Here is a 12,370-nt window from a genome sequence, read left to right as displayed (position 1 = left end):
AATTAGAGCTTTAAATAAGATATTGTATCTAGTTTATCAGTAAGTATTTTAAACATATAGCACAATAATTACAGTCATTATTTTGTAGTTAACTTTTAATGGAGTATAATCCATAAAAATAATGAATCACACTTCTGTATACCTAAAACTAATACAATAATGTAAAACAACTATATTCAACTAAAATTTATTTTCCTGTAATGATGCATGACATTAGACATTTACTACTCCATCAAGAAGGTCAGAAAATAGAATGTGAACTGACTTTGCATACCTCGAGATATTTATATTATATGAGCAGCAGTAGCTTTCATATACCACCACTTTTAAGTTTTGAAAAATGTTAAGTGCTGGTGAAATTATAAGCTAACGACTAAGAGAGAAATTTAAAGGTCATTTTCAACAATGACTTCAAAGGAATGATTCTGGAATACAGTTAAACTAATGCATATTGAAATTTAAGTTGTCCATTTTTCAATTATGCGATGTATCAGTAACCAATACCTTTTGCCATATAAGACTTTAATATCTTTTAGAATATGAAAAAAAGAAATGCAAACATTTTGTGTAAATTATAAAACTCTGTTATTTTTCTAAAGGTGATACACTGTTATAATATGGTACATAAATTTTCAAAAGTAAAAATTTTAATGATCACACTTTAGTAATATAGCACAAAATACATTAAGTACTCAGTTATGGTTATAAAATAAAAATTACTTTTGGCTAAAGTCCATCCTAAAGGAAATCAGTCCTGAATATTCATTGGAAAGTGATGCTGAAGCTGAAACTCCAATACTTTGACCACCTGATGCAAAGAGCTCACTCATTTGAAAAGACCCTGATGCTGGGAAAGATTGAGGGCAGGAGGAGTAGGGGACGACAGAGGATGAGATGGTTGGATGGCATCACCGACTCAATGGACATGAATTTGAGTAAGCTCTGGGAGCTGGTGATGGACAGGGAGGCTTGGCGAGCTGTAGTCCATGGGGTCACAAAGAGTCGGACACAACTCAGTGACTAAACTGAACTGAACTGAAAGTATGGAGTATAACACGTGCATTCCAGCATACAATTCTAAGTGTTCTAATTCACGTATTTCCTTCCATGAAATATCTGCCTGGCCAGACTAATATCACTTTAAAAAATTTAAATAAATGGAAAATAAATGGATAAAAATTAGATTCCCAAATCCAAATTCAATACAAAAAAAACCTTCCATGTACGTAAGGTAGTCTGCACCTTTTTAGAGGTTGTTACTACCCCAGTTTCCCTTTATATATCTTCTTTAAGTGAACATATAAAGGGCTTTAAATGGCTACAAGACAGTGTGCTAAGTGCTCCATGGTTAAAGAGATAAATGTAGCATGGTCTCTGTTTTTCAGTGGCATTTTACTATATTAAGTGTATATTCAGACATTTGTGTATGTGTGCTGCATTAACAAATTTATGGTTTCCAGAAATAAAGAAGATGCACACACATGATCTTAATATGGGCAAAATCTGAAGGGTACTAATAAGTGATCATTAATAATGATCACTATCCCATTTCTCTGGGAGTTTGGAGGGGATAGTGATCACTATTTCATTCAGTGATAGATCTCAATAACATTCTATGAAACCTATCTATGTGATAAAGTTATTTATAGCATTCTACTATTTATGCTTCTGATGTTGTTGCTCAGACTTTCAAATTTTCTGACATGCTTATAACGTTAATCCCAACCAAAATATATGTCCAGGAAAATAAGATGAGATGAAACCTTGGTTAAACCTATAGAAATATCTGTAGTTCAGAAATATTAATAAACATATGAACATGGATACTCCTTATCTAACTCAACATTTCTCAAATTCATTTGTGCATCAAACACTTATTTCATGCTTCATCAAAACCACAGATTGAAAACAATGAGTCAGAGTACAAGAGGATTGAGGGGAAAAAGTATTAGCTTCTCAAAACCCTTTGAATCTTTCTTGTTGTTCAGTGGCTATGTCATGTTCGACTCTGACCCCATGGATTGCAGCACTCCAGGCCTCCCTGACCCTCACTATCTCCTGGAGTTTGCCCAAGTTCACGTCCACTGAATGAATTGGTGCTGGCACCCACTTCATCCTCTGTCGCCCTCTTCTCCTTTTGCCTTCAATCTTTCCCAGCATCAGGGTCTTTTCCAATGAGTCTGCTCTTTTCACCAGGTGGCCAAAGTACTGGAGCTTCAACTTCAGCATCAGTCCCTCCAATGAGTATTCAGGATTGATTTCCTTTAGGACTGACTGGTTTGATCTCCTTACTATCCAAGGGACTCTTGGGAGTCTTCTCCAATACCACAGTTCAAAAGCATCATATCTTTGGTGCTCTGCCTTCCTTATGGTCCACCTCTCATATCTGTACATGACTATTGGAAAGAACATGGCTTTGACTATATGGACCTTTGTCAGCAAAGTGATGTCTTTGCTTTTTAATACACTGCCTAGATTTGTCATAACTTTCCTTCCAAGAAGCAAGCTTCTTCTAATTTCAAGGCTGCAGTCATCATCTGCAGTGATTTTTAGAGCCCAAGAAGAGGAAAATTTGCCACTGCTTCCACTTTTCCCCCTTCTATTTGTCATAAAGTGATGGGACCAGATGCCATGACCTTGGGTTTTTTTTTTTTTTTAAATGCTGAGTGTTAAGCCAGTTTTTTCACTCTCCTTTCACCCTCATCAAGAGGCTCTTTAGTTCCTCTTCACTTTCTGCCATTGGAGTGGTATCACAGCTTATATGAGGCTGTGAGTATTTCTCCTGGCAATCTTGATTCCAGCTTGTAACTCATCCAGCCCAGCATTTTGCATTATGTACTCTGCACATAAGTTAAATAAGCAGGGTAACAATATGCAGGCTTGTCATACTCCTTTACTAATTTTGAACCAGTCAGTTTTTCCATGTAAGGTTCTAACTGTTGTAGGTTTCTCAAGAGACAAGTAAGATGGTCTGGTATTCCCATATGTTTAAGAATTTTCCACAGTTTGTTTAGACCCACATAATAAAAAGTTTTAGTGTAGTCAGTGAAACAGAAATACATGTTTTTCTGGAATTCCCTTGCTTTCTCCATGATCCAATGAATGTTGGCAACTTGATCTCTGGTTCCTTTGCCTTTTCTAAACCTAGCTTGTACATCTGGAAGTTCTCAATTCATGTACTGCTGAAGCCTACCTTAAAGGATTTTGAGCATAAGCTTACTAGCAGGGAAAGTGAGCACAGTTGTCCGGTAGTTCGAACATTTTTCAACACAGACCTTCTTTGGAATTGGGATGAAGAGTTACCTTTTCCAGTCTGGTGGCCACTACTGGGTTTTCCAAATTTGCTGACATATTGAGTGCAGTAGTTCAACAGCCTTATCTTTTAGGATTTGAAATAGTTCAGGAATTCCATCACCTCCACTGCTTTATTGGTAGTGTCCAACTACTCAGTCATGTCCAACTCTTTGCGACCCCATGAAATTCTCTAGGCCAGAATACTAGAGTGGGTAGCCTTTCCCTTCTCCAGGGGATCTTCCTGACCCAGGAATAGAACTGGGGTCTCCTGCATTACAGGTGGATTCTTTACCAATTGAGCTATCAGGGAAGCCCCTTATTGGTAGCAATGCTTCCTCAAGCCCACTTGACTTCACACTCCAGGGTGTCTGGCTCTAGGTGAATGACCACAGCTTTATGGGCATCTGGGTCATTAAGACCTTTTTTGTACAGTTCTTTTGTGTATTCTTGCCACCACCTCTTTTTAATCTCTTCTGACTCTGTTAGGTCTTTACCATTTCTGTCCTTTATCGTGCCCATCCTTGGATGAAATGTTCCTTTGATATCTTCAATTGTTTTGACAAGATCTCCAGTCTTTCCCATTCTATTGTTTTCTTCTATTTCTTTGCATTGTTCAATGAAGAAGCCTTCTTGTCTCTCCCTGCTAGTCTCTGGAACTCTGCATTCAGTTGGGTATATCTTTCCCTATCTCCCTTGCTTTCTGCTTCTCTTCTTCCTTCAGCTATTTGTAAAGCCTCCTCAGACTGCCACTTTGCCTTCTTGCATTTCTTTTTCTTTGGGATGGTTTTGGTCACTGTCTCCTGTATGAACCTCCGTCCCATAGTCCTTCAGGCACTCTGTTCAGTAGATCTAATCCCTTGAATCTGTTGTCATCTCCACTGTATAATCATAAGGGATTGGATTTAGGTCATACCTGAATAGCCTAGTAGTTTTGCCACCTTTCTTTAGCTAAAGCCTGAATTTTCCTATAAACAGCTGATGATCTCAGCCACAGTCAGCTCCAGGTCTTGTTTTTGCCGACCGTATAGAACTTCTCGATCTTCAGCTGCAAAGAATACAATCAATCTGATTTTGGTATTGACCATTTAGTGATGTCCATGTATAGAGTCATCTCTTGTGTTGTTGGGAAAGGGTGTTTGCTATCACCAGTACATTCTCTTGGCAGAATTCAGTTAGGCTTTGCCCTGCTTCTTCATTTTGTGCTGCAAGGCCAAACTTGCCTGTTATCCTAGGTATCTCTTGACTTCTTACTTTTGCATCCCAATCCCCTATGATGAAAAGGACATCTTTTATGTTGTTAGTTCCAGAAGGCCTTGTAGGTCTTCACAGAACTGGTCAACTTCAGCTTCTTCAGCATCAGTGGTTGTGACATGGACTCGGATTACTGTGATGCTGAATGGATTACTGTGATACGTGAAACTTTACCAAATATATATGATCACATACATATTGGTTTATTAAAACATAATGTGATTATTTAAAATCTGTAGCCTAAACTATTTTAAGTGGAAAGCAATTTTTTTTACATAGTGATTTTAGATTTTTTTTTAAACTGGACACAATTTTGAATAATATTTAAAAACTGAACCTAAATTTAGTAACTATAACAATAGGTTGAAGTAATTTTGAGAAACTCATAATGTGTCTAGATTTGTTTTACAAATTAAAATTACCTGAGAATCACAGTTAAGATGTACATCTGAAGTACAAGAAACGGATATGAAAAACTTTCCCGGAGAGGTGGTGTCCACATCACCCGAGTGGCCTGAAATCAAAAAATGCTTACTTTACTCTATGTTCCATTGCAATAAACATCATTAATTAATAATCATGGGTAGGTTGGCCTTGGCTGGTCTTAGTAATTTTCGTATTAGGCTTATTTATTTCTGAATACCTGTATAGCTTCTCAGTTTTTGAAGTACTCTTATAGGACATAGTCACTAGGTAGAGAGCCATTAATTACCAAGTCCAGAAACAAGTGAAAGATAGATCAGGTCAAATGTAAGGACACCCAAAGGACAAAGAAGATGATAGGGTTAGGAGCAGTGAGGATTCTGGGAACAACAAGCCAGATCCACATTCCAGCTCTGCAGTGATAACTGTGGCACCCCAGGGCTTTGGGATTTATGCATGCTCAGAAAAAAATTAACAAATGTCACCTAGGGCATTCACAAACACCAAGAGTTTGTACATGACAAGTATAATGAGTACAGACATATTCTATAAATAATTAAGATTGTCTTTGAATTTGTGAAATATACCTTTGGAAGAGTTAACTGCAAACTTCTAAAAACAACAAGGAGTATTTGGGAATCACTGATATGATGTTTAAAATGTAAGTGTTAATTATCAATAAATTTCATACAGTCTTTAAAACTATTTTCAAGACAAATGGGACTGTGATCTCATGGACTGTAGCCAGTCAGGCTCCTCTGTCCATGGAACTCTGCAGGCAAGAATACTGGAGTCGGTAGCCATTCTCTTCTCCAGAAAATCTTCCCAACCCAGGGGTTGAACTGGGGTCTCCAGCGCAGCAGGCAGATTCATTACCATCTGAGCCACCAGGTAAACCCAGATAAATGGATGGGAATAGTACAAAATTTTATATAAAGAATTCTGAAATTCTAGAAAAGAATCTAAACTCTTATAACCTTGCAAGAGTCTTAAAATTCATTGCTCTTCCTACAGGAAACCAAATTGTAAACCTTGGAAGATGAATTACATACAATATGTATAAGTCAGAATGGCTGCGATCCAAAAGTCTACAAATAATAAATGCTGGAGAGGATGTGGAGAAAAGGGAACCCTCTTACACTGTTGGTGGGAATGCAAACTAGTACAGCCACTATGGAGAACAGTGTGGAGATTCCTTAAAAAACTGGAAATAGAACTGCCTTATGATCCAGCAACCCCACTGCTGGGCATACACACTGAGAAAACCAGAAGGGAAAGAGACACGTGTACCCCAATGTTCATCGCAGCACTGTTTATAATAGCCAAGACATGGAAGCAACCTAGATGTCCATCAGCAGATGAATGGATAAGAAAGCTGTGGTACATATACACAATGGAGTATTACTCAGCCATTAAAAAGAATACATTTGAATCAGTTCTAATGAGGTGGATGAAACTGGAGCCTATTATACAGAGTGAAGTAAGCCAGAAGGAAAAACATAAATACAGTATACTAACGCATATATATGGAATTTAGAAAGATGGTAACAATAACCCGGTGTACGAGACAGCAAAAGAGACACTGATGTATAGAACGGTCTTATGGATTCTGTGGGAGAGGGAGAGGGTGGGAAGATTTGGGAGAATGGCAATGAAACATGTAAAGTATAATGTGGGAAACGAGTTGCCAGTCCAGGTTCGATGCATGATGCTGGATGCTTGGGGCTGGTGCACTGGGACGGCCCAGAGGGATGGTATGGGGAGGGAGGAGGGAGGAGGGTTCGGGATGGGGAACACATGTATACCTGTGGCGGATTCATTTTGATATTTGGCAAAACTAATACAATTATGTAAAGTTTAAAAATAAAATAAAATTGGATATAAAAAAAAAAAAAAAACAAACAATGTCCCACAAAAAAAAAAAAAATAAATAAAACATAATGCATACTCAAAAGAAAAGCCTTGTCTTTGCATAAAGACAAGACACATTTTTTTTGTATAACACATTGTTGATTGACAATATATTTAAGTTAATACATTTAAGATATTTATGTATAATTTTATGATTCCCTTCCCAGGTGGTGCTAGTGGGAAACAACCTGCCTGTCAATGCAGGAGATGGGAGATACAGGCTCGATCCTTGAGTTGGAAAGATCCCCTGGAGGAAGGCACGGCAACCTACTCTAGCATTCTTGCCTGGAGAATCCCATGGACAGAGGAGCCTGGCAGACTACAGTCCACAGGGTCACACACAGTCGGACATGACTGAAGCGACTTAGCACACATTGGTCTAACTGATTTTTTAAAAATAACTGCGTATCTACTTTTCCCAACGTAATGGATACAGACTTCTATCCTATACAATCTCTGCCATAAGATATTACATATTTTGATTCCAAAAACTAGCAGTCAAGATTCTTCCACTTTTCACTGCCAAAACCTCAGCATCTAACACAGAACCTGGCACACATTTTATACTTGTTTTGTTGAATAAATCTATCATATTCTAAATAAGTTTTCATGAGTTCTTTTTAGGTGAATCCTGTTTTGGTGGACTGAGTTACTAAGTTAATTTCTGTTTTGAATTCAGCTTGTGTTATTAAAAGGATCATGAAATAATAGAAGTGAGGTTTTAGAGCCAGAGAGAAGGATAAGAGGAAACCTAGCTTCATCATGGAGTCAATGTGGAATCTTGACTTTGTAATTTAACCACTCCAAATTTCAATTTCATATCTTCTACTATGAAGATATCAACCACCTCTCTAAAAAGTCTGATGGAAGTATATGAGATAATGTATATAAGGTGCCTGAACTCAACAAGTATAATATTTCCTTTTTCTACAAAATATATGTAACACATATACATGCTAAAAACCAGGCAAGATATTTTACATCATAAATTCTAATTACTATGTAAAAAATGTGGATCAATATGATTAAAATAACAACTTACAACACAACTTTCTTTAAAATATTGCAAAGTCCTAAGTAAGATACAATTAAATACTACTTTAATATACTGCCCCTTCTATTTCTAAAAATTATTTTCTAGAAAACAAACCTCTCCATGGTTGAAAAAGTAGCATAAAACTGTAATTATACCTCCAAGTTGAGTCCCACTGTAAAAAAAATATATATACAATCAAAATTCATGTAAAATATAGTGACTTTTTCACAAAATTATTTTAGATTTTAAAATGGCACAATACTAAACCATATAAAATAACAATAAAAATTGCAAAAGTACTCATGTAGTTGATGTTTTACTATTGAATGTATAAGGATCCAAAGTATAGATATAAAGTAGTCTGAATCTTACAATTTATTGTATTTAAAATATTTTCTAAGTATAATCTTAGATGTGAACATAAAATATTTTTTAACACAGGACAGCATTTTAAAGTGTATATACTCCATTCTTTGAATATTCTGAGTGGAGGAAAATTTTTGTCATCAAATTGGATATCAGTGACTGAAAGATGAAGAGTCTAACAGTTTCATTTAGCAGTAACTGAACCATCTTCTAAGTCACTTCAGCCGTGTCCGCCTCTGTGCGACCCCATAGACGGCAGCCCACCAGGCTCCCCCGTCCCTGGGATTCTCCAGGCAAGAACACTGGAGTGGGTTGCCATTTCCTTCTCCAATGCAGGAAAGTGAAAAGTGAAAGTAAAGTCGCTCAGTCGTGTCCAACCCTCAGCGACCCCATGGACTGCAGCCTAGCAGGCTCCTCCGTCCATGGGATTTTCCAGGCAGGAGTATTGGAGTGGGGTGCCATTGCCTTCTCCGAACCGAACCATCTAAACTACTGCAAATATTCTTTGCTGAGTCCCAACGAACAACATTGTAGAATATAAAACTCAGATCAAGGATGCCTGATAATTATCAAAGATGAAGAACCATTTCTTAAGGTTGCCTTTCTTTAAAGTATTGTTCATCATTATACACACAACTTCACACTCTCAAGACAAATACTGGTTTAATGACTGAAAAAAGGAGAAGAATGAGTTCAACAAAACAAGTAGAGGAAAGCCAGTTCGAAGTAATTTACCTTGAAGAGATTTTCACTAAGGGAAATTCAAAGGGCACACTTTGGAGAAGGAATTGAGAGGAAGAAGGTATGAGAAGCAAGAATAAATGCTGCATATAGAAACTAGGAACATGTAGATAAATCTAAAGAAGACTAGACAACATAAAAGAAACAGTGGTGACTACTGTGGAGGGGTACTATAAGTACTAAACTTCTAATTATTATAGTTAGAATAATTATAAGATGCTAGGAACTGTTTTCAAGTACAATGTTCTAAATTTCTTGTATTGATCAAAAAGAAGAGGAAAGATATCAATCAATTTTAGACTTGGTCAAGTTAAATATGCATGTTTAAGTTTTATCTTTAACCACCAAAAGAATAGAAACAGAATACCTGTGTCCCAAGTTAGTGCCCACAGGGGGAGAGTAGCCATGGTTAAGAAATAGAAAATTTCTCCCCAAACCCCTATTTCTTTTGTTCCTCGTATGCCATAGTTTCTAGTCTCCTCACAATTTTGGTGACACTTTTATAGTCAGCATATGTTATATCGATATATCCTTCTTAAAGACTGGAGCTTAATAAAGTATTGATATCCTGGAACTGTGTAACTAATTTAGAGAAGACTGTCACCTCATGGGTAGCTTTCCTAATGAAAAATACTAAGTTTTAAAATGTCTTGGTCTAGTGTAAAATTTTCCAAATTTGATGTTTGGCAAAACTAATACAATTATGTAAAGTTTAAAAATAAAATAAAATTAAAAAAAAAAATTTTAAAAAAATAAAAATAAAAAAAAATAAAAGAAGAAATTTAGATTATTCTGTCAAGCAAATCCTTAGAGACTTAATCATTAAGCACATATTTCCATGTATGAATAATGAAGGATTTGTGTGTTGAATGCAATTCATGCTTTAAAAGTGAATAGGTGGTGGGATTTTCCTTTTCAATTAAACCTTGTCTCAAACCTAAAAAAAAATAAAATAAAATAAAATGTCTTGGTCTAGTGTAAAATTTTCCAAATTTGAAAAAAGTATAATAAATACAAACTATTGTTTAAAATAGAACATCTTAAAGCCTGTGAGCATAATCTAAAAGCAATTCTTTTCCCTCAAAATACTGATGAGTTTATATATTTTTCTATATAGCATACATATGGAAAAGTGCATTAAGGTTTTCAGATAGTTTACAGAACACTTATAAAGTGAATATTCTTTTAACCACCATATGTCGCTGAAATAGAAAACAGATCACATCCTGACACCTCACATGCCATCCCTTGAGACAGGCACTATCCTGAGTTTTGTAATTATCAACATAACTGCTTCTATATGCATCATACTATCATTTACTTTTAGCTGTATTCAAACTTTATACAAATATAATTTTGCAGTATTTTCAAATCTTGTACCTGCTTTGATTCATTCAACATTATATTTGTAAGATTTTTTTCCACGTTGATGTTTGTACCTATAGCTCATTCATTCTCACTGTTGTATAATATTTCCCTATACTAATAAACTTACAATGTGTACATTTCTCTGTGGAGGGATGTTTAAGTTGTTTTTAGTTTGGAGTTACTACAATGATGTTATGTTATTGTACATACTTTCTGGTGTACATGTAGAAGAGTTTCTTAGGCATATTTACTTCAAACTGGAATTGCTGAATTATAAGGTATATACATCTTCAAATGATTAGATAATGCACTATGTTTTTCCAAAATAGTTGTACTAATTGATATGTCCACCAACCGGGGATAAAAGTTCCTGTTGTCAATTTTCCCAACCCAGGGATTGAACCCAGGTCTCCTCCTTTGCAGGCAGATTCTTTACCATCTGAGCCAGCAGAGAAGCCCTTTGTCAATCTAGTAGATGTGAGATAGTATCTCACTGTGGTTAAAATGAGTATTTTCCTGATAATTAATACGGTGATCAACTTTATATACGTTTGTTGGCAATCTGGAACTCTTCTGGAAGATGTCTTTCCATATTTTTTCCAGTTTTCAATTGGGTGGTCTTATTTTGTCTACCTCCTAGACTATAAATTCCATAAGGACAGGGATTATTTGTTTTTGTATTCCTAGCTCCTATAGAATAGTGCTCTCAGTCACAGCAGGCATCTAATAATAATTGTCAAATTAATGAGTGTAAGTTTGGATACCACATCCATAAGTCTGGATTACCCTACAAGGATAAAAAGGACAACTTTTAATATCTTAAAGACTTTATTTTAGTGACTAGCTCTAGTTTGAGGCTGCATATTTGGCTAAACTTTTGAAAAAAATAAAATCTAAAAGTTTCCATCTGTTAGTCAATTAATCTTGTTAATTATCCTTTTAATTTAATCAACAAATGTCAGAAAGTCCACTGAAATGTCTTTTAATACAGTAATCTTACCTCAGGTAAGCACCATACATGAAGAACAATCCCATCATTATTCCATTTAAAATAAAAATCACACCAACATAAAAGCAAGCAGGGTCTCCCAATCCTTTGAAAAGACACAGATTATTAAGTATTTAATGAGTAAATGACTATATAGCAATTGAGCATAATTATCTCAGTGCTTTGTAATCAAGAGCTCATGAATTAGCTGAAAGCTCTGTGGCTCAGACTGCTGCTCTACTTAATAGTTACATTAGTACTTTCCCCATACATGAGGTATTATTGGTTACATTTGTATTTTTCTCCACCGAAGTATTATCATACTGTAATGATTAGTTGGTGCTTCATTTTATTTAGGTGATGCTCCTATTGTTCAGTGTCTAGAACTGTCTGTAGAGTTACTTGATAAAGCACAAGAGAAAATCCACTACATTAATTTTATCCTGGATGACTAAGATACGGCCCCTGACCTTAAGGCACAGCTTTAGTCTATAGAAGATAAACTGATCCATTACTATGTATAGCCAGGACCATAATACTTAGTACATTCCATGTATAAACACCATGTACATATGGGATATATTGACATAGACATAATCCACTAGGTGCTTTTCCACTATCATCTCACATAATACTCAGAAAAAATCTTTGAAATCACCTGGTGTGAAAATAATGTTTTTCAGTGGTTGAGAAAACAACACAGAAAACTTAACCTGCCAAAAGTTATTTAGGTAACTGGTGGAGCCAGGATTTGAGGGCTAGCCTTTCTGATTTCTTCTACTTCTCTGATCATTCCTTTTTAGTCTGTCCTAATAATTCCTCTTCCTATACACACTCTCCTTCAACGTTGGACTACTTTAGGATCTGTCATATGCCCTCTTCTTTTCTAAGTCTGCATGTTCTCCTTAAGGAAATTCTTTCACTTCTGTGGTTCCAATTACCATCTACATACAGATGATGCCAAGTCTACATTCAAATGAGAACTGTCTTAT

The 12,370-nt window shown here is 35.9% G+C and overlaps 1 protein-coding gene across 4 annotated transcripts in view; it reads right to left on the bottom strand.

Moving 5' to 3' along the window:
• DPY19L2 (dpy-19 like 2) overlaps positions 1 to 12,370 on the bottom strand; it is a 93,834-nt gene that overhangs the window by 56,348 nt on the left and 25,116 nt on the right. For all 4 annotated transcript variants that reach the window (XM_070787854.1, XM_070787851.1, XM_070787852.1 and 1 more), the window contains exons 6-8: positions 11,391 to 11,484; positions 8,030 to 8,087; positions 4,968 to 5,059 (exon numbers count right to left, since the gene is read on the bottom strand). In XM_070787854.1, coding sequence (XP_070643955.1) covers positions 4,968 to 5,059; positions 8,030 to 8,087; positions 11,391 to 11,484 — 244 coding nt within the window. The remainder of the gene's footprint in view (positions 1 to 4,967; positions 5,060 to 8,029; positions 8,088 to 11,390; positions 11,485 to 12,370) is intronic.

Source organism: Bos indicus, chromosome 4, assembly GCF_029378745.1.
Source record: "Bos indicus isolate NIAB-ARS_2022 breed Sahiwal x Tharparkar chromosome 4, NIAB-ARS_B.indTharparkar_mat_pri_1.0, whole genome shotgun sequence".
In the NCBI taxonomy this organism is placed as follows: domain Eukaryota; kingdom Metazoa; phylum Chordata; class Mammalia; order Artiodactyla; family Bovidae; genus Bos; species Bos indicus.
This window is presented reverse-complemented; position numbering and strand designations above follow the sequence as displayed.